General features: G+C 44.9%; 1 protein-coding gene across 15 annotated transcripts in view; it reads right to left on the bottom strand.

Annotated features, from left to right (window-relative positions):
• LOC116842854 overlaps positions 1-23,331 on the bottom strand; it is a 140,762-nt gene that overhangs the window by 22,001 nt on the left and 95,430 nt on the right. For 8 of the 15 annotated variants that reach the window (XM_032812602.1, XM_032812603.1, XM_032812601.1 and 5 more), the window contains 5 exons: positions 22,521-22,529; positions 19,073-19,147; positions 15,670-15,889; positions 11,002-11,122; positions 5,328-5,434 (listed from right to left, as the gene is read on the bottom strand). In XM_032812602.1, coding sequence (XP_032668493.1) covers positions 5,328-5,434; positions 11,002-11,122; positions 15,670-15,889; positions 19,073-19,147; positions 22,521-22,529 — 532 coding nt within the window. The remainder of the gene's footprint in view (positions 1-5,327; positions 5,435-11,001; positions 11,123-15,669; positions 15,890-19,072; positions 19,148-22,520; positions 22,530-23,331) is intronic. The other 7 variants (XM_032812605.1, XM_032812608.1, XM_032812609.1 and 4 more) reach the window with 5 other exon arrangements.

Below are 23,331 nucleotides of genomic sequence, written 5' to 3'. Positions count from 1 at the left end.
AGAGAGAGAGAGAGAGAGAGAGAGAGAGAGAGAGAGAGAGAGAGAATCTCAGTGCTATTTATATTTTTTAAATCATTCAATTTTGATTTTCACTTTTCTCAAAACATACTTTATGTAAGTTGGATTATTCTTGTATAATTACGGTCAATTTCAGTATAGTCCAGCTTTGCACAAAACATTGTGGAAAAAAATTTAATTTTAACGTAATCTTCACTACAATTTTCTCCGTTTACGGTGACGAGCGCGTCGCTCTTACCACCTGTTAACTTATTTCGCGAACGTGGAATTAGCATTATTTCATACGGCTGAGTTGACCAGCCTGGGAATAAGAAAACTTGTTGCTCGACTTACGTGGCCCATCGCCAACTCGGGACTTACGTCGACTTCTTGTCGTGGCAATAATCGTTTAGAGTCGGGAAGAGCGGCGACACGACAATACCAGGAATGCATTCCGTCGCGGCGTGTCGTCACCGGAAGAAGAATTCATATCCACCGGCCGCGATTTGTACGTTTTCAACACATCGCGCAGCTTCAAGTGATTCAAACTCGCTGCTACGCCGTGAACCTTTAGCCCTCTGGCTACTTATTAACTTATTAGGAAACCTTAATTCTTCTCTCTCCCATCGAAGAATAATCGCGGCTATTTTCCGCTCGTGATCGAAACTCCCTCTTCGCTGCCACGTCAACTCGAGGTTCTGTACAAAATTATAAATTAAAATGTAATTTTGTGTGTAGTCGAGTTTTATGAATAATTTCGCGTACTCCGAGGTAATTCAATTTCCTCGCAATGGACGTCTTTGTGTGTCCAAAGTAAGAGAGGGTTGGAGGATCGAAGCTCTCTCGTCGGCCATTGGTCAACATTACCGTTAAACTTCTCTGCGGCAAAGGACTAACATTCACAATCTCGAAATATCTCTTGTTGATTTTAAAATAATAATAATCTTTATCTATAGTAATACCCTTCAATATACATGATAAATATTGCGGTAGATGGACGGACAAATGATAAGTGTAACAAACCGAGTAATAAGAAGTTAAAATAATAAATAATATATTTGTATTTTTACGAGCTTTGGCTATTATGTAGGTGATTCGTTCATGATCAAATATATGGAATTAACTTCGAGGAATTGTCTCAATTACTAAACGTGCGAGAAGGAACATGTTTTTATATGTTCTTATATTTTTAAAATATGTATTCTTACATTCTTGTAATCAAATTATTTCCCGAGATTATATTTCAATAAAATTATCTTTTTTGCGATAAAATTGTTTTCCGAGATTGCTGCCGAGATTGCCGAAATTTTCGGATACGAGTCGTAAACATCGCGCTAAGTAGTTACAAACGCGCTATGGTCAGACGGCGCCTGCCTACGTATTCCGTCTGTATCTACTTAAAGCGCGATGTTTGCAGCTTGTGCCTCGTGGATGCAATCTCGGAAAATAATCTTACCACACATAGTTGAGTACTTGGTTAGTAGTTGCGTTTGGAGTAGTTGCGTAAAGCTCTCTACAATGTTTGCCTTTACAGAAATTTTGAAGTTTATAAAAATAAGGATTTATAAAAATAATAAGGGAACAAGTATGTTGAAAAAAATATGACATTTGCGAAAAATCAGAGGCAAACATCACGAACATTATTAAAATTTTATTTATTTTTCTTTCCAAAAATATAAAATATAAAACATGGAATTGTTTTATTAAAACGGGAATTGTTTTATTAAAACGGGAGAAATAACAAAATAAAATAATAATTAATATTTTTATTTTATTTTTTACAACCTAATAGAGAATTTGTGAAATTCAATTATGGCAAATTATACGATAAAAGAGCAATGTATCAAAATCATTGAATTTTACTTTTAAAATAAGCAATAAATTATTTTAACACGACGCGCTTATTGTCATTTTAATGTTAGAATATCGCTATTTGAGTCAATGATTCGGCGATTGCTTGCATATTTTCAGTAGCAGTAATTAGTTGCTGATCTTTCTCGAACTAGTAGACAACGGTCAGTTCAAACTGACCAAAATTTTGAGCGAATCAAGGCAGCGTTCAAGAAAATGCTGTAAAAAAGCCAAAATTTGTGAAACTGAAAACGGCGGCTATTTAAAAAATGTTATTTTTCGTTCTTAAAAAAGAATTTTCATGTTCTATATATTTTAAAGAAGAAAGATAAATAGAAATAAAGAACAGAAAAATTAAAATTCGTTCATGACTCCTACACATCAAATAGCAATAAAACGTTTGCAGGAAATTCCTTCCTGAATCACGGCTTCGAGGGTATCTATTCACGATCAAATCGATGGAATTAACTTGAATGGGTTAGTTCGACTTCTAAACGAACGAGAAAGCGCTCACAAGAAACATATATTTCTTATTTTCGATTTGTTTACGACATATCCAAGACTCATCGACCTGAACTTCCTTTTGTAAGTACGCCGCTCGTAATAGCCGCGCGTAACGTTTCTTCAGAGTGACGAGGACGGGCAGTGGAAGAAAGAAATTCATTTCCCCTTTTGATGCGAGGGCACAATAGTTCTCAGCATCGTGCGGGCACCTCGGAACGGAGTCGGCGAATACAAAAGAGAACAAAACACCGCGCGCGCTTCGCTTACTTTGGCTTTACTTAGACGAAACTTTTCTCTCGATCACACACACATCCTCTTCTCTCCTCTCTCCCACCTCTGCTACCGTTTCTGGCGGTAAGGCGCGCGTTATTCTCTACTTGCGCGCGGTAATAGCCCGTTGCGAAAAGAAATCGATCGATACGCTGTGGCAAGCGTATTCCTTTTGTTTACGTAAAGTAGACATAAACGATGTATACCGACTTGATGGTGTTTCCTCAGCGGCGAATCAACTTCTACGATGCCGCACTCAGAACGGAGAAACTATGTTCAACTTTTGCATGTATGTATATATACACAGTACTGACCCACTGTACGCGCATTTTCCCGGCGAACTTAATAATATATAATTCACCAGCGCGATGTAACACCAAAGTAGGAATACATTTCCTTCGTCTGTGACGGCCAATAGACGTACTTCTTTTTCATCATGACGAAAAACGCGTCGAACGAGAACCTGGTACGTTTACATGAAGGAATCCTCGACATTCAGAGAGAGAGAGAGAGAGAGAGAGAGAGAGCGAATTCATTTCCTTCCCCTTTCGTCTTCGACACGCAAGATCTATTTCCAGTCGAGGTGGAAAAGAAAGAGGATGAGCTACAGGTCGATTCAGGGTGAGTCAATGAGCGATTCGATTGATGAAGCGATGATCGATGAGCGAGCGCGCTTGTCGGGCAGTGGTTCATCTCGCAGCGGAGCGCGTCCCCGATATGCCGAAGATTACAGGTGGTTGGTAGATTACATTCGACAGACGTAACCGTGTGTGGTATTGGCCTATCGGTCAGGGACTCGCTCATGGCAGATACTATAGCTCCGAGTGTACCTTAGACAATGGCAACGGCAGCACATACTTGCCGCCACAACAAGTTGCCACGTGACCTTAATGGACTTTCGATTGAATTCCCTCGGATGGGGAGGGTGCATCGCGTGATACCTGACCAGCACGACCGCACGACACGCGCGATGCACGGTACGCGCACGAACCCACAACCGTGGAAACCCACACACATCTGAGCGCGTCGCCGCGCCAAACAGAGGCCAAACATTTACTCCCCCGAATCCGGGCCATGGGGTCGAGAGAGTTACGGAATGATTTTTGTTAACGATCGGCGATTAGCCGCTGCTTGGGCACCGAGAAAGGCTCCCGGAAATGTTCCAAGCCGAGCTGCAGCACAGAGCTAATCGAGACGTTGTCTCTGGGAGATCGCCAATTCCATTTCGCGCAGTGAAACGCGAAACTGCCCTGCATCCGCTTCGCGGAGGAGAAAGAGAGAGAGAAAGGGAGAGAGGGAGAAAGAATGACGACTATGGCGAGTCGCCGAGCGCGCACCGACGCGAGGAGCCCTGAAAACTCGATCTCGCCGGCTGGCTCGTCGAAACGGACCGGTCGGATTGCCGTGAAATTGGAGCGACCGGGAGTCGTAGCGGGGGTGGGAAAAAAGGGAAAACAGGAAGCGGCAATGCCGGCAAATGTGTCCAATCAATGTGTACACTAATAATCAGCGCGCAATACCGTCACATCCAGCGGCAAATGTAGATTATGAAAACGCAGCAACATACACGTAACAGCAGCATAGCGCATACACGCGCACACATACCAGTAATAATAATTGTGGTGGTGGTGGTGGTAGTCTGTATTGGCGGAGGGACTTTGGACTTGCGGGAATGTGTGATGTTTCGGAGACTGGGAGTTGCTGCTTGCGAAAGTAGCTTGACCACCGCACGTAGAACCGGCGATGCATTCGTCGTTATTCAAACGAAAGTGCAGCGCGAGAAATGGAATGTAGCGGGCAAGAAGCAAGGTTCCACTGGTGGAACGGTCAATAGGCAATGATTGCTTATAGCCAACGATTTTAATGTAATGCAAGGAGCGCGGATCGCGTAATGCCCAGCTCTCGTGCGATAGTCGAACGCCTTTTGGCAATGGTATTGCGGGCGGGCAATCGCTATACAATATTGACGGTGTGTCCATGGCAATCAATACAACACAGCGCGCGGCAGCCACCAGAGCCAGTTACCAGTCGCCAGATCTGATCGTAAGGTACAAATGACAATAATAACAATAATAAGAGTCAAAAGTAATCGTGTGGTTACGCGCGTACATATATGTATAAAATCTCGTACACATGGAGAGAATTTTATAGTAAGCATTACTATGGAATTTTTTGATTGAGAAATGGATAGACGTCCTGCAATAATTTATTATCTTTTCGTCTCATACATGCTATTTGTATTTGAAATGTCCCAGGCAGCACAATCTATTAAAAGATATCTTAGAGTTATTTCAAAGACATCCAATCTCTTTTAGATATCCTTTGGACGTCCTTCAAACATTTTTTAGTGTATTGTTTGGGACGCTATTAAAAAATTTGCGTTCTTTAGCAAGACCTGACTGACAGTCTACTCCTGCACCGCTGGAAGCAAATTGAAAAGGGTTTGCATGAGAAGAAAAAAACTATAACATTCTCTCCGCATGTATATGTTTATACAAAAATCCTTTTATACATATACGTATATATGCGGGTGTATGGGGACAACAGTGTGTCGCTGCACAGATCAAAATATGTAAGGCAAACGCAGTACACATATGTAATGGTATCATGTATAGGACGAGAACCATGGATGCTGCGCTCGTCGCATTCGGGTATGGAGTGCAAGACCAGAGTTAGGTACCGGCGAGCACGAGCTGCCCACAAACCTGTAATAGCGATCTTCGCCGACCACTTGCTGGTACCGTCCAAAACCGACTGCTCCACCGACATCATGTGACCCGAGTGCGCCTTCTCGTCGACCCCGAAGACTGACCTAAACTCCGACGAGACTTTCTTTCACATGAGCTGTGCCAACGGCCGCGGTCTCGTCCTATCCGCTCTTATACGCGCGAATCGCCAAGTCGCGCCAAGTCCCGTCGTCCCGTCCGCGAACCACTTCGGCGCGAATGACCTCGCGGGAAAATCGTCCCGGCCATGAAAGATGTCACTTCTGATCTCTGTCTCCTCCCTTTAGCGACGCTTGAGCTCGAAAGAGCGAAATCTAAGTCGACGCCGAATTTGAGTCGACGTTCTCTCGCGATCTCGCGGATGAAAACCGCGCTTTCATGGCCGGCGATCCGCGAAGCGCAACGCGTCGCAGGACGACCCGACGCCGGCTCGGCGACCTTCGAGAGCTCGGAGATTCTCTTTGTAGGACAGACCGTTTGTTAGACGGCGCCGTTTCTCGCTGAATTTGTCCCACATCGCGAGCAAAGGCCGCGCATACGAACGGAAGGACGGTGGGACGAGTTGGTCAATCGAGCCGATGGAAATTTTTCGCCGGACAAATGGCCGATTCTAATTAAAGCGGCTGGTCATCGATCAAGCCGCTAATGAGAACGTTGATTGCCCGATGACGTGGTATCGTCGCTCGACCGGCCGATATCCTACCCGGGGACTCTCATATTGGAGCTCCTGTTGGAGCCGAGTTGGACTTGTAAGGTGACCAGATCTCCCAGTTTCGAATCCGGGACACTTCACAAATATGTCAATGGGAGAGGGGGAGAGGGGATAAAAGGGTCACTGAAAATTATTTATATATACACACATGTGTAAAACCATGGACGTAATACATGGACGGAGCGAAAGGTGCGATTATATACGAGAGGCTGTGAAGCTCAAGGGGTAAGAGAATTACATTGTCGCGGCCATGTTGGTGTCGGAGTTTTTATCTACTATCTATGTATAAAAACAGCGACCGTCGCCATAATGATATGTCAACTCCAATACATACAATCATTTCCCTTATCCCTTGGGCTTCACCCCTGCAATTCACTCCATGTATTCTTACGTCCATGTATTCTTACGTCTATGTGTAAAACAACATTTTACTTATATTACACTGAGAGAAATTATCCGATAAAAAATTAACAAACGGATCAAAATAACGATGAATTTTTATATTCGATCAGGATATCCGATCGAATCTAATATTTCCGATAAATAATAATCTTCAGTGAATAATTTCTCTTCAGTGTAAAATTTAACACCAACGAAGATCTACTACACACGGTGAAAACAGAAGCTATTGCTGAGACGAAATATTGTTAGTCTCATTTAAAATTAAGAAGAAGAAAAACCGAGTTGGCGCGTTTACTGGAGCTTGAGAATGTTTCTCTTTGAGAATAGCATATTAAAGCTCCTTTGAGCGAAATAAACCAGGACAGTTTGGCCGAATCTGGAACAAAGGGTGTTGAAGAAATTGTGACTGTACCGGGGAGAACGGGACGTCTGGTCACCTCAGAACTTGGCATGCGTCTTTCGTTCGCTTCAGAGAAGACGAGACCGGACCTCACTTGCTTGTGCCGACGGTTTTGCTTGGTTCGTCGCTCGTCCATCTTCCCTCGCGTCTACGACGCGTCGTGTCTTGCGCCCCGTTCATGTCTCATTTATTGTCGCCACTGCACATCGCCATGTTCGCTGCGGGTTCTACTTTTGAAAACGACGCGAATTGTCCCGTACTCGTTGTCGACGCGCGCCCGATGCGCGTCGCAACCTTAATTGATAATTAGTTCTCGCCTTAATTGATAACTACACGGAAAGAAAAGATTTGCTAATATATGAACAACTAAAAATATTAGCTGCAGGAGCAAATTTTCTTGCTTTCATAACAAAGTTATTTAGTTGTAATAGCTAAAAGATTTGCTAATATATATATTAGCAAATCTTTTAGCTATCACAACTAAATAACTTTGCTATGAAAGCAAGAAAATTTGCTCCTGCAGCTAATATTTTTAGTTGTCCATATATTAGCAAATCTTTTTTTCCGTGTAGTTATCACTGAGGGCGTGAAATTAACTGCGATATTTTCGGCACCATACACGGCATACATGCGGCTGTCGCCGATATTTCTTGCGCTGCCGCGCCAAGAGTCGATCGCAAGCCCGTCGCCGTTCGCGTCGCTTTATCCCGACGGTCGATGTATAACGATCGCTGCAGCTGTTCCACTAATTTCGAGCACTAATTACGCCGCGGGGCTGAATTACGCCGGCGAAAATAGCGAAAATATCCGGGGATATTAATGCGTGCCCGATTAATTCGCGTCGTATACTGTCCTGTCCTGTCGCTCGAGCGCCGCCCGTTTATCGGTCCGTCTGTGTGCTCGTCCGAAGTGTGACTCGCAGAAAAAAAAAAATGATTAATATCTCTCCCCTTTGACGACGCGGCGGGACAATTAATCGCGAAACGCGCGTCGTTCGCAGTTTATTTTTGTCGGACGGGGAGAAAAAAGGGAAAAGGAATACACACATCCGTGATATGCTAATGCCGGACTAATTGGACGCGCATATCGATTCGCCGGAGCGCGACCCCGCTCGCGCGACTATCGGACTATACGCGCTCTATGTGTAATGCGGCGATATTAATTAACGCGTTGATTTTCATTAACCGGCCGGCTGGCTCGCGCTTTTATCGGCCCGGCTTTTACGGAGCTCCCGCGCGTGCATAACTCTGCTTCCTATCGTCAACTCACACGCACGCGCGTGCGTGTTTATATATTCGCTTTCACGCGTCGCGCAAGCCGACTACTCGGCTAATAAGATCGAGATGCAAAACCCCCGCATCGGCGCGCGTTGACGGAGATATCTCGCGACACTTAATTAATTAGGACACGAGCGACGGCGGGCGCAGCGGCGGATTGACGCGCGAGGCGCGCAAACGCGAGATTAGACGTTTGTTGTAACGACGTGTCTAAACCGCGCGAGCGTTATTCACTTAGCACTCGCTGCAACAAGCAGCTTGAAACGGCGGCGTTCCGTATGAATCTCTGATCAACGTCAAGATACCAGTCGCGCACGCTAATCGGACTTTATTCGTTGCATCGGACTTTATGCGTAAACATTGTTCGCGTGCAGCTATATAAACAATTGTTTTTCAATAGCGACGTACAGGATATTTCATTTACGTACAGGTTGGAGTACGACGGGTTGCCTATCCGTTTCGCTGGTAGGCTCACTTTCTCTCCCATGAAATTTAAAGTTCCAAGGTTGCATTCCAAATTCCCTTTTGAGGAGAATTTTATTTGACTCTATAATATTCTATAGTAGTACTCTATAGTACTCTATAGACTCTATAGTATATGTAACGTGAACTATAGGTATTAAATAAAATCTTCGAGGACGTTTTGGAACGTAACCCAAGTGAGCATTCGTCGCCAAGGCCTACTCAGGCCATGCACAACTGCTTGTCGGCGAAACGCACATACGGAAAAAAAGGATTTGCTGCAAACTAATTTGCTGTATATGGACAGTTAAACATGATTCGTTAGCTACTTTTTCTTTGTTGCAGTAACCTATTTCCTTGCTATGATAACAAGAACATTTTCTTCTACTATGTAAAAACTGATGTGTTAAATTTACACATAAATGAGAGTGGATGATTTGAGACACATAAAATGTTAAATTTAACACATCTCCTACTCTGTAAAAACTGATGTGTTAAATTTACACATAAATGAGAGTGGATGATTTGAGACACATAAAATGTTAAATTTAACACATCTCCTACTCTGTAAAAACTGATGTGTTAAATTTACACATAAATGAGAGTGGATGATTTGAGACACATAAAATGTTAAATTTAACACATCTCCTACTCTGTAAAAACTGATGTGTTAAATTTACACATAAATGAGAGTGGATGATTTGAGACACATAAAATGTTAAATTTAACACATCTCCTACTCTGTAAAAACTGATGTGTTAAATTTACACATAAATGAGAGTGGATGATTTGAGACACATAAAATGTTAAATTTAACACATCTCCTACTCTGTAAAAACTGATGTGTTAAATTTACACATAAATGAGAGTGGATGATTTGAGACACATAAAATGTTAAATTTAACACATCAGTTTTTACAGTGTACAGTAAGAAAAGTGGCTAACGTAGCAAATTTGCTACAGATGGACAACCAAACATAATTTACTGCTTTAGCTACTTTTTTTGTTGCAAGTGTAGATTTTCTTGTTATCCTAGCAAGAAAATTAGCTCCTGTAACAAAGAAAAAATGGCTAACACAGCAAATTCTGTTTAATTGTCCATATATATGTATGTAACAAATCTTTTTTTTCCATGCAGGCAACTAACTCTCTTAAAGTGAATCAGTGAATAATCACTGATATCAGTTATAAGTATAGCACTGAGCACTTTCAGTGCAACATTATAACTGCAAATCAGTATGTATTCACTGTTTTCAGTGATGTTTCACTGATTCATTTTAAGAGAGAAGATTACTAAACTGTCGAAACAACAACTGGTGTTATTGTCAACGAGTTTGCGCGAAACGAGATCGGATGGGAGATTCCAACTAGAACTCCACGGCAAAGAAGTATACAAATGTCAATAGCGATTTTATTGAGCGCGTGATATTAATTCGCGAGATCATTTCGCGTCGGCGAGAGAGGGCTTGTTCGAATTCGCGAGGATAACACGTTTATTGAATGAGCGGTTTCCCCTGGCCCCTCCATCGCCATTCCCTTCATCCATACCCACCCCCGCCGGCCAGTCGCCGTTAAATCAATAATATCGCGAAGATTATTATTGCAGGCAAATGTATTATGTTGTTATGCGCGTGTATTCGATACACAATTCTCTCGATAGACCGTAGGACTTGTCGATTTGTCTTTTTTGGAGGAGGAAGGGAGAGTGGGAGCATATGGTGTCGCTCTCGCGAATCCTCGAGCCCATAATTTTAATAGATTAATACTCGACACTGATCCCAGGGCGTATTGTGGCGCATTTCCGCCACGCGCGCGCAACGATTTCCCGCGAGCGAGATCCATCTTTGCGCCGTAATACATCTTTTCCCTCGAGCTTCGCGACTTAATCGCGACTGAGCTTGCAGGGCTCGGGGGCGCGCGGGCGAGTTTCGAAACGAAAAACAGCAACACGCGAACGGATTGTAAGAGTCGGTGGTGGTTTCTAAATTAGCCCGCGATTAAAAGGACGACTTTGAACGGCCTTCTCGCTCGCGAGAATCCGCCAAACGGTTCGGCGAGGAGCGGCACGAAGTTTTTCCCCCCGTAAGGTTTCGCACGACGGTGTGCAGCGATCGTGTGTCATCGATCTCGGGACATCAATCAGGTAGGCACGCCAGTCCGAAAATAGCGTGGCAGTGGCGACGAACGGCCGGTAAATCGCGGCGAGTTCGACCTTTAACATCTCGCTCGTCCTCGAGCTACGAGCCGCGTGTCAACAGGGCGACCGACAAATGCGGTTTTTGCACAATACGTCGCACTTGATCGCGACTTACTTGGTCGTGATACTGGCGCTGTGTGACAAAAGGAAAGAAGAGAAAAGCTGCGGCGACACGACGACGGCCGCGGTAAGCGAACACTCACCGAATCAGCTCGAAGATCTCCGGCTTCTCGCGCTCCCTCTGCTTCATCCGCTCCTTCATCGCTGTGATTATGCTGATCGCCTTGTCCTCGGCGCCGTGCTTCGAGCTCTTCTCAGCCGCCCCTGCAGAAGCAACGAACGATACAATAGAAGCGAGAAACAGCGCGACGCACGGAGAGAATTCTATTACTGCAGAATTTCGTAATCGAGATTGACACTCATCTATTATTCTCTTGTCTCATATGCGCTGCTTACACACGTTAGGAGTCGAAATGTGTCATTAAAACATTTGCTATGCTCAGCGAAATTTATTATGTACTTCAGCAAAAATACCTTACTGACAGTCCATTCCTGAACTGTTAAAGACATGCAATATTAACAAGAATTTCTATGAAAAGAAACTGTAATGTTGTCTCTCGCCGTGTGAAATATATGTGCCGGCACCCGTTTCGCCAATATTCGCGGAGGCGTACGGTTATTTCGACGCGTCATTAACGCTACGTTAATAAACAAATTCCCAGTTAAATATTTAATCGGATTATCGATTATCCCTCGATTGGCTCCCGACACGAACGCCGATATAAAATATTTTGCTTCGCTCGGAGATAGGAAAGCAGGCATTGGGGGAAGGGACAGACAGAGAGACAGAAAAGGAGGAAGAGAGAAAAGAGAGGAAAAATTATATTTCGCGAGTAAAGATTTATTATATAATCTGGGGGTGCTAGTTGTGTTCTTCAACGTGCGCCGATTAATATTATTGATAAAACGCTTATCAAAATAAATAAAAGATGGGAAAAATGTATACACGCTTGCGATTTTGCCCCGGGATCAGAATTCTATATCGCCTCGCCGCCAACGAGAGAGAGAGAGAGAGAGAGAGAAAGGGAGGAGGAAGGGAGAGGAGAGTGAGGGAGAGAAAAAGAGCGTGATTCCGCATATCAATCGCACTGATCGAATAATACCGTACGTTTTCACGCTCAGGTATCAGCCCGGATCGGCGCTAATATTGTAACACCATATAACGGTCGGTGTTGCGTTTCGCAAAATTGCATACGAACTGGAAGACATGACGTATCGCGTTGAGCGATAATAGATGACCGTGCGTTTCCGCGGCGTGGCGTAATAGTCGCGTCGATTTTGATTACCGTATTAATCTACGAGCATCAGATACGTTAAATGCGGCCAGGGGGGTCTGGTGGCACGGGAGCTTTTGCAAGCGCGACGCGCGATTCAATATGATGAAACACGATCGCGGTGTGTCGATCTGGTTTCCGAAGCTCCTCGCGCGAGCGAGACAATTCCGTGCAAGGAATTTTCCCGCAATCACCGATTTCTCACTCAGACCCGACTGCTCACCGGAGAACCGCATGTCGCGAGATAATCAACCGGTTACGGGGAAAAGGAGAGAGCGCGGAAAGGCCAAACGCGCAATACGACGCGACACGATCGTCCCTCGGGGGAACACCCGGTATATCGAAGTTACATCAGTCGGCGGTGTATGAGTGGGAATTAATCGAGAACGGAATTACGGGGCAAACTGTGGCGCGGCGGCGAGTCGCCGACAATGAGAGAGCAATAGCGCGCGCAAGAGTGAGAGAGAAGAGGGAGGGAGGCTGTAAATTAATCGTGGACTGTCCGATCAAGGAAAGAAACTTTATCGGCCACGAGTTCGGGACAGGAGAAGGTAAAAGGGGTAGAGGGAATCATTAGTCCGGGGGCGCTACACAAATCGATAGCGAATAGTGTTCAAGCGAAAAGGGATATACGATCGCGGAGAGTGGGAGGATTCCGCCTGGGATCAAATTGAAAATCTGATGGACGAGCAGCCGGGCATTAGGGGGGCTGTCATCGTTATTTCCCGATCGCGCCGTCGGAACAGTTTACAAAATTCGCCGTAATCGTTAGTCGATTCTTTACCGGACCGAGAAATGCGGGCCGAAATAGATTTAGAGGATCATTCAACAATTACGTCCACTACGAAGGAGGAAGGGATGGGTTCTATCAGCTTGCGTGAGGGTTTGTGATAGCAGAAAGTGGGGAAGGGAAGAGCAAAGATCATGGAGCATCACACGTATTTTGTATCAAAATTTTTATAAGAATATTATGTTCTATAAAAATAATTTTATTTCGTGTTAACAATCAAAATTCTAATTCTGCAATATTTATCTTTTTAAAAGCACAACTTCTGTCAAGTAAAATTAAGAGACAAAGTAATTAATTTGATATTTTGCTTAGAAGAATTATTTGTATTTTAGAAAAGGACAATAGCGCGGTCTAATAATATATTTTACTCACAATATATGATTATAAGTTATTAATTAAAACTACCCGGCGTTATCTAAGTTATCAAAGTGTCAAGGAGATGAAAGCAAGGCGAGAGGGTGTGATAGGATTTCATGGTAGTCTATATTTTCTACAGGCTCCTAGAGAGTAACTATGCAAAATTTGGTCTAGATCGGTCAAAGGGTTTAGGAATTTATAGGGAACATACAGATAGACATTCTACTTCGTATATATAGATTTTTGCATATTCTATGTGGGAGGAGGATTCCACATGTCACGTAATATCGGAAAGGGGCGCAAACTTTGCGACGGAGGGTGACAGGAGGGAGAGAGAGAGAGAGAGAGAGGCAGGGATAAAAAATACTCAAGTTTCGCGTGACGTGACTGTTGAATGGCGCTTTACGACCGAGCTTTCGCGGAAAGTTATTTCACCGCGTCGGCCGGCCAATTCGTAAAAATTTCGCACGCGCGCGGACGTTTTAACACAAGTCGTCATAAATCGATTTTATGAGACGAGAATAATATTCGTTTATTGACGCGAGACGCGACACGCCGGACGACGGAAATAGCGGCCGGCCGAGCGACGAAGCGTGCGCGTCGCAAGAAGCGACCAACAGACGTCGAAACGTGTTTAATACGCGAAGGCGGTTAATTATTAATTTGTTCCGAAGTGACGGCCGCACGAGGATGACAAAAAAGTCTTTCGAATGCATGTCCGTTCGTTTGCTGCTCTCTAAAATCTGCTTAACGAACCTCAAGACTCTTCCTCTCCCTCTCCCATTCTCTCTCTTTTTCTCTCCCCTTGACCTCGCTCGGTTTTTGTTCCTTCTCCCGCGCGGCGATCCTGATTTTATTACTGCCCGCTTGTTAATAGGTGGAGCTCTTAATTACGATGACTTATTGCGCGTCGAAGCGTAGCCTCAGCGACTTCGACGGCGCGGAGTCTTCGAGACGTGTCTATTATCGTTCTCGACGAGAGACAATTTCGAGTACTCGAATCGACTTTATGAGACATCACGCCCATACTTCTCGGGCGTTTCTAGAACGTTCGGTACAAGCACGCAGATAAATCCCATCGTTTATCTCGCTTCGTTACAATGGCTACGCAAATACGCGCGATGACACCTAGCGTGACGCAAGCTAATTTATTGAAGACGATATCATCAGCTCTCCGCGGAGAAATCCCGCTGTAATTAATTATATTACTTTGCTGGCTATTCTCTTCCCAAGAACCCTGTCGTTTGTATAATCACCGCGTTTCATCGACCGCAATTTACCCCGATAAGAAATAAATATAAGTAATTTTATAATCAGAATGTATCGAGTCAGTGTCAAACAGCCCGGTCCGATTTTCTGTCTTCTTTGACGAAAAACCGGCAATTTTCTGTGATAAAGGTTTTCTACGAATGTACCCAAAGAAGGTGCCCAAAGAAATATAATCTCATCCTTAACGGAATCATCTGAATCCTAGAGGATTTCATTCTTACACACAGAGAGAGAGAGAGAAAATTTAAGAAAATATTTATTCGGTGGATGCTAATAACAAGAGGATTTAGATTTAAGTAAATATTTCAGAAATTAAGGCAAGCAAGAGCCAAACGCCGTTGTTGAAACGAAAGAAGGTCAATTTGAATCGCATATTAAAATTATAAATATGTATAATAAGTGAACGTTTCGGTTCCATTGGGATCCTCTTCAGCGCATAAAATATATAATTTATTATACATTTGTAATTATAAAAACAATTTAAATTAACCTTCATTCACTTCAATAACGACGTTTGGCTCTTTGTTTTAATTTCTCAAGTTTGATTGTAGATCTTGAGAGCCTTATCATTTGCACTCAAGTAAATATGTTATTAGTACCGCTAAAAATATTTTTGTTATCTTTTAAACATATTTATTCTAATTATATGACTCCAAGAATGATTCTTTCGAAACCAAAAGGAAAATATTCTAAACACAATATTCTTGCAGCAAGAGAAATGCTTCCCGATAAACATGTTCCTCTTAGTTCAAAGGGAGAAGAAAGAATAATATCTAGTAGACTTCAAATTAACAGTTTACTTTGTTAGAAGAAAGATAGTCTTTCGGCACAGGTTTCTACTTGGAATATGGGATTGCAGGAAATAGCAGCTTGCAACTACAGTTCTTCTTTTTTTGAAGGTATATATTAGAACGTCGCTGAAGAGTCATAGACAATTACTTGGCCGACGAACAATTGGTCTGTATGAAATACAGCGAAATGAAATTTGACTTGAAAATTGAGGCGAACTTTTGGGTTGAGCCAATGAACCTCGTAACGCGGATCATAGAATCATCGATAACCGCGCTCGGCGGCCAAACGCGATGGATACGGAGCATAAAAAGGCTGGCGTTATTACTTACTCTGCAAGCAGTCGGCGTTCAGGAGATCCTTGCACTTCTCGTGACACTTGACGCCGCACTCCATGCAGCGCACCCCTTGCCGTGCGATGCCCCAAAGCAGACCCTCGCACTCGTAGCAGTAGGTGGGCGATGTGGCCGTCCAAGTGACGAAATTGTGAGGAGTAGTCGAGGATATTGGGTAGATCATCGCCTGCAGGGTTTTCTTGTACACGTGCATCTTCTGCGGGTGTACGATCGAGCGATTGCATCGCCGTTAAAAATCACAGCACTCGAGGTCTGACTTGAAGGAGGAACGGGAGACTTGGCAGACGCGAGCGGGTCTCTTTTGCGCAAACAAACTCGCGTTCGCTTCTCTCGCCACTTCGGTCCTCTGCTCGGTACAGAGTTGACATCGCGCGAGAGACGACGGCGACGACGTCGTCGCATTCTTTGCCGTCCGGCGCGTCTCGTCGAGTCTCTCGATTCTTCCGGAATTTCCTCGATGTAATGCTCGATCGAGATGACGAGACGCGGTGCGTCTCTCCGGAAAATTTTCAGATTTTATTCCGCGGGCATCACGTCGCGTTTACCGCGACCCAATGAATATGTCGTGCCCGACGTTCGCAAATAAGCCAGCGAATCACGACGAATCACGGTCTGCTATAAAATTCTATTAGCCGCGCGTATGAAAAATCGAAACCAAACGGATTATACACATACCGGAAATCGTATTGTATACATCAGTCTATCAGCGGGGCTATTCCCGATTGAGGAATTGAGATCGCTATGCTCATCCTGACCTTTCGTGAAAATTGCTCTTTCAACTTGTTGCCGTATTATTTTTATCGATCTCGCGGCCGTTCATCGGTTCCATTCAGATGCACGGGGGACAAAGAGTTTGTTTGAATTCGAAGTTCGGAAGTTCGTCTGGTGAGACGTGAACAAATCAGAAATTCCGGTTGGAGTCACCAGAAATTCGTTCGAGTCAACAAGACTTCTGGTTGAGTAGAATCCTGTTAACCTGAACAAGATTCTAATAACTTCTCAGACGGAATTCTGATGTTCATATTTCGCCAGGCATTTGGTTAATTCGATCAAATTCTTATTTTCCGTGGCCGTCTCGACTTAAAATCGCGCGTTTCGAGCAGAGAACCGAAGGATTTTCATTTTCTCTCTCTCGTCCGTCCGAATGTTCGCCAAGTCTCTCTCTTGAAAAATCGGCATATGTAAATAAATGCTCGCTCGTTAATCGGAGATCTTCGTGCTTTTGGATCTCTTGCTCGCATACTCGGTTCAAAGTGCGCGCAAACCATATGCATACGCAAAGTCTTTTTTAGTTTCTTTCTTTTTTTTCCTCTTTAAGGAGGACCCCACGTGCGAGGTTCCGCGACAGCAAAGCGAACTGGATACGCTAAGAGGCGTTTTCAGGCGACCTCCCGGCATCTACTCCCGCGTGCCTCTCGAAAACAAGAAGAATGACTCTCTCGTCGTTCGGCGGTTTTCGAGGGCGTCTCTATCGTATTCTTTTCTTCGCCGTATCTTTCTTTCATGCTTGAAGGGATCACCTAGGATCACCTATACTCGCGAGCATACGTACACGAGCTTCTCACGGTTCGTAAGGAGATCATTCCGTCACGTTTGATATCGGACATCCAGAATTTTCACGCGCCATCTCTCTTCCGCCTTTCTCGGGACGCGTTTTTACGCTCTCCCTTTCCTACCATTCCTTTTGCTCCTCGTAAGGTCCCGCACGTGGAGCGCTCCGTAGAGGAAGGTGACAGAGAGGAAAAAGAGAGAGAAAGAGAAAGAGAGAGAGAGAGAGAGACGGCGCGCTTTCCGGATGTCGTGCTATCCGGGCAGAGAGCGAGAGAGATAGAGAGCGCGCGGGGGTGTAAAAGCATCGATCCGCTAAGAAGCACTATGGGAGTAACGTGTGAGCTCGGTATGTTCCTCTGGTGCATCAATCTTTCTGAATCCGTATAGCCCGCTTCTCGACATTCGCTCCCGGAAGCTGATGTAAGAAAGTAACTGCGGTTTTACCGGCCAAGGACCACGTGTGACGTGCGTTGACCGCGCTCGTATTTACCGTTCGCGAGACCATCAGTGAGCCGCCTTGGTGTCGGCCGAATCTTAGGTATACGCCGGACGTCTAAATGAATTGTACATGCGCGAGCTTCCGGAATATATCTCGTTAGCGCGTGTCGCGCGTCAAAGTGGAAAAGAACACCAGTTATTCGAGGAACATCCGACGTCACAGGGATCGGAAACTCCTGGCACTAGCCTAGCTATTTCTCTCTGACGCGGTACCCTCTGCCGTGATACTTCGCGTAGATCCCTACAGGCGTTCTCTATGTGTATCCTCACGCGTGTATACACGTGTGTGTGTGTGTGTGTGTGTGTGCGTGTGTGTGTGAGGGAGGAGACGAGCTTGGCGTATCGACCACTACTTTCTCATCTGATGGATACGTGGACACGTATGCACGCGAATTCCTCTCGCATACGCGTTTGCGCGACGTTCGCGAGCGCGCACCACGCGCAGACACACACACGCTCACGTGTTTTGTCCTAGCCGCTAATATATTTTACACTAAGTCACGCTGCTACGCGTTGCTCCAAAGTAATATAAATAGACACAGAGTAGAGAGATAGATAGAGAGAGAAAAGGAAAGAAAGAGCAGAAACAGGCTCATGTGGGCCACACTTACGTGAAAGAAAATAGCGTGGAAATGAGGATAAAATGCAGCACGTTTCGTATGAAAAGAAAAGAGAGTCCAATGGTTAAAAGTCGAGTTCCTTCGGGGCGGATCTCGCCGGTATTGAAGACTTAAAATTAAATGACGTGCGACCTAACACGCCTGCCTGAGATACACAAAGGGGGAGATAGACAGCTAGATAGAAAGTGAGTGAGACAGAGAGAGAGAGAGAGAGACAGAGAGACACGCGTGTCAGCGCGTGTGTCTCTTCTTCTCGGTCGACGTTAACATCTTTGACACATTGGTCCTAACGCTCGCGCGGATCAAACCGGACGCGCGTGTCCCTGCACTTTCGACCTCGAACTTGACCTTTATTTCTTTTGCGCGAGGTTTATTTCTTTTGCGTTTGGTTACGTTATCGCGCGTGACGGACGATAATAAAAGCAAGGTCCGAGCGATTATCGCTTGGAGATTTTACGTTGCGGTGGTCGCGTCGTCGCTTCGTCCACGCGCGTCCGCGTGATACGCACCGCGGTACAGTGCAAAATGTCGCTAGAACGGGGGCTCAGTCGTCTCCCTCTTGCAAAGAGTACTTAAATACCAACGGGGTAGCGCGGTAGCTAAACCCTCCGCAGCTCGCGCGTCGGGGTAAACACGTTTCTTCTTGGTTTATTAACCGGTGACGCGAAGTGGCGATGATGAAGTATAGCGATTAAAGGGCAAGTCCTTACCAGCTCCTCGTCGTTCAGCGTCGCCCGCGGTACGGCGGATGTCAGGCCAGCGTTCCTCTTCGTCGCCGCCATGGTCTGGGAAAAGATAGAAATTAATGTGCATCTGACAATCGAGTGGCACCTTCCAGTCTCTCTATTTTATATAGGCATCGATAAAGTCCTGGGACTAAAAAATTGAAAGAAAAATAGAGAGAGAAAGAAAGAGAGAAAGGAGAATAGCACAGAGTGGATAAGAGAAAGAGAGAAGATCGAGGAACATGAAAAAAACGAGAGTGACCGAGAAGAAGAAGAAGTTCTCGTGGGGTGTTATTTACAAATATATCCGTTGACATCGAAGTCAACACACACAGAAAAGGTGATTGCTCATGAGTCGGAGCAATAGTGAAGTGACACGGCGAGAGAGACTGTCCTTTGTACGTGTGTGTGCAACGAGAATTTTATGCAATATATACAAAATATATATTCTAGAGTAGTAGTAACAAGAAGAAAATAGATATTTATATGTATATACATTCTTAATCAGAGTATATACACGAAGTACACTTCAAAGAAGCAAGTTCACATCGAGACTAAATTGCATCCGCCTTGACGAGCTCGTGAGAACTTGTGAGACAGAAAAAACAAGGAGGGTAAGAGAGAAACAGAGAGAGGGAGAGAAAGAGAGAGAAAGAAAGAAAGTACGAAAGATCAAAAGCTGAAGTAAGAGAAATCTTGTGACGTGAAGGAAGCGGTGTGACATTGCAGTCTCGCATGCCAAGTGAAATATCGATGAGGTCCAACTTCTATTTACAAGTTTCATGAAGCGCGTGAGTGTAGGTGCGACGCGTATATACACTCGCGGCCCTTCGCGCCGCGTGCCCAGAAGATTGTACCGCAAATGTTAAAGAAGCCTCTCTTCCTGGATCCTCTATATTTAACCCGCAAACTTATACAGTCGCGTGACATTTACGTATCTAGACAGGCACGCGCGCACACTCGCTTGCGAGGCGTTACATATTTAATGAGTCGTTCCGTGTGTAGCTACTGACCATGCGTTTGAGCATATTTTACGAACGTATCATCCCCCGGCAGCCGGAACTCCTCGCGAATCCGCGTAAATATTTGCGAACGCTAATATATTCACCGCGATTATACTCTCATGTCCGCGCGAATATAAGCGCCGGCCAACGAGCGCGAAACTCGCCATATCGCGAGTGTCAGCGCCGGAGTAATAAGATCGCGATCTCTCGAACATCCGGATTACAGACCGCGGTGTATCCCGAGACTCTAGGCGGAAATTGTACGAGAGGCTAATCAGAGGTCGACCCGGCTTAATAAGCTCGGGCTCTGTCCCACGTGGAGATGGATTTACATGTTCGATTGGAAATGGCGCGCGCGTCTATATGTGTATTCTCGCACGTAATAATATTGTACAAGGTCGTGAGAGAGACGGAGAGAGATAGAGAGAGAGAGAGAAATTAGAATCGGTGAGACAGGTGGAGAGAAAGACGAAGAGAACAGAGTGAGTGTAGACGAGCGAGAAGCGAATCAGTCGGAAATGTAAAGAAATGTGAAAATCAGATGGCGGAATAACAAGATGAGAAAGAGACAAAATACGAGAAAATAGAGTGAGAGCAAGAGACAGAGTAAGAGAAAGACGGAGAAATAGATAAATAGAGAGAGAAAGAGAGAGAGAGAGAGAGAGGGAGAGAGAGTAGGTGAATCTCGACCGAGAGAAAATCTAATCCAATTAGCTTATGGCGTCTGGTAGGTGCGGCGCGCCATAGGATTTGTGGTTAGCATAGATTTCAATTAAGATATTATGCACGGAGCCTCCGCGAACCGTGCCACGCGCCATTGTTTCGTCCCGATAATCGGACGTTAATTCCACGCGCGCGCTAATCTCGTTTTTATCGCTCGCTGTAACCAGCGCTATCGTCCCGTTATTGTTTTCTCTCTTCTTTTTATTCGACTCTTATTTCCCTTTTTTATCGCGCGTTAGCCGTCCCTCGATCGGGAAGAAAGGGACGCGATGCTACGACGACGTGGCGGTGCGAGGTGGCACCGTGGCAATTCAATCTCGTCTCTCGCGAGAGAGACAGAGAGAGAGAGAGTCCCGAGTGATGTCATTTCTTAACGATATCGTCGGCGCCCATCCTCCTTCCACGCTGCACTCCACCCGCAAACGCTTTTCCCCGGCCCCGATGGAAAGCGTTTGCGAGCGAACGAGTGAGCGCGAGAAAGGCGGAGGAAGGATCGAGAGCGTCAAAGGAAGCTCTCGTTTTAAACGAATTGCCTTTAAGCTCCACCATCGAGACATCTACTTACAGCTACCCGATATTTCTCCTCGCTATTCGCAACACGTATCACTACTAGCCAAGCCACCCACAAGGCACTCGTGCGAAATGCCGACGATACCGGTGGGAGGGACAGCGAACGTACGATTCCGCATGCAAGGTGGGAGAAAGAGATAATCGGTGTAAGATCGGTGGAAGAAGAAAATCATTTTATCTGACGGGACTGATCGCTTCTTCTATTCCGAGAGACAGAGAGATTAGCGGTAATCGCTAGGCGATCGCAGATTAAGTTGAAGCGCACGCGAAACGGAGAAAAAGAGAAGGAAAGAGAGAGACAGAGAGAGAGAGAGAGAGAGGGGAAGTCCCCGATTGATTATTCCTCTAGAGTTTAGTTGGACGATTCATCGGTGAAAAGCGCGCCTTTTTTTATCTCTCTTTTTCTCTCGTTCTTTCTCATTGGAAACGTAATTTATACATCCACATGCGAAATACATGATTACAAATAAGCCATTAAAAAGCACAAAAACAATGCGTCTCGTTGATGCGCAAACATTGCCGGTCTTCAATTATACGGATCAAAACACTCAGAACAGCTTTAATTTAACGAGTCGCTGGAGACCCGCTGCATGCCGTTTTCCTCGCACTCGATATTTTATTCGCAGAAAATAGAAATTGCATGTGCTGCGGATAACGCAATTACTCTGACTTCTATCTACTAACGACTAGTACACGTGTAACGGACTCGTATCAAATTAGAGATGTAATCAAAAAGTTTCCGCGGCGTTGATTCCGCCGGCTTCGCCGAGAAGGCGGCATGGGCGCACGCAGCTTTCAACGATTCGCAATGAGAGGGCATGCACATCATCGTCACAGCGGAAAATCAGCGGAAAAGGGAATCAGCGCGCGTGTCTGAACTTTAGATACATCGAAATGAAAAGCAGAAGAAGAACGAGAAGAGAAAGAAAGAAAGAAGAGATCGAGTAACCGGGGAGAAACAAGGAATCGTGAGCAATCGTGGAATGTGCACGAAAGGAGGACAGAATACCAAAGTAAAATGGTGTCAACGTCAGCCAGTGCGAACGGAGTCCAAAAGTGAAAAAAAGAAGAAAATTGTGCATGCACAAAAACGTTCGAACAAGCGTTCAATCGATTTGGAGGCATTTAATTAGTACCTTCAAGACCTGGAGGTAGAGTTTTTGAGATTTTTTGAGAGGTTTTTTTCAGTGAGTGGTTTTGTTTTTCAGGTGTTCAGGTGGATACAACAACGGGCGCCACAGAGAACAAACAGAGAAAATAGCATTATATGCCGGTTAGTACGTGTATCGCTGTTGTGGCTTTTCTTTTTTTCTTTTTTTAATTACGATCCGCATATGAGTGTACTTTATAAAAGTTAGACACAAGAGAGGCAACAAAGACGATGTTAATGGACGTTAATTAGGACCGACCATCACACCACGGAGAGATAAAATGCGCGAGCGGGACAAGAGAATGCGAAACTCGCGCGCCACCTTGCGTAAGAAAAAGATGGCGAAGAACGTCGCGTCGGGGACGCGCGTGCGCGCATCAATGATGATTCGCGTTCCGGGAATTTATGTCTCCGTGGTGAATTCGGACGCCGGCGAAATTACTGGGCGATAATCGCGTTTCACGTGCGGTCAGTCAATTTTCGCATCGCTGATGCTGGCCGACGGTGCATGGTCACCGCCGCGAATTTTTCCGACGCAAGCGCACACCGCGCTATTATAACCCAGTAATCTTTCCGCGCTTTTCATGGACTGCCTGGACATTTTTGTTCTCGCGCGACGTAATGTCGCACAGCAATCGGTAAAAGACGTAAAAATACGTCGCGAATCCTCATATAGGATCCCCGAGTTGTACAAGACACAGCAATCATATATGTAAATATATATATATATATATATATATATATATATATATATATATATATATATATATATATATATATATATATATGTGTGTATA

Source organism: Odontomachus brunneus, unplaced genomic scaffold (genome assembly GCF_010583005.1).
Source record: "Odontomachus brunneus isolate Ranch 3 - 2012 unplaced genomic scaffold, Obru_v1 Obru_scaffold_027, whole genome shotgun sequence".
NCBI lineage: Eukaryota > Metazoa > Arthropoda > Insecta > Hymenoptera > Formicidae > Odontomachus > Odontomachus brunneus.
Note: the sequence above shows the minus strand (reverse complement) of the source record. Positions and strands in the feature narration are given on the sequence as shown.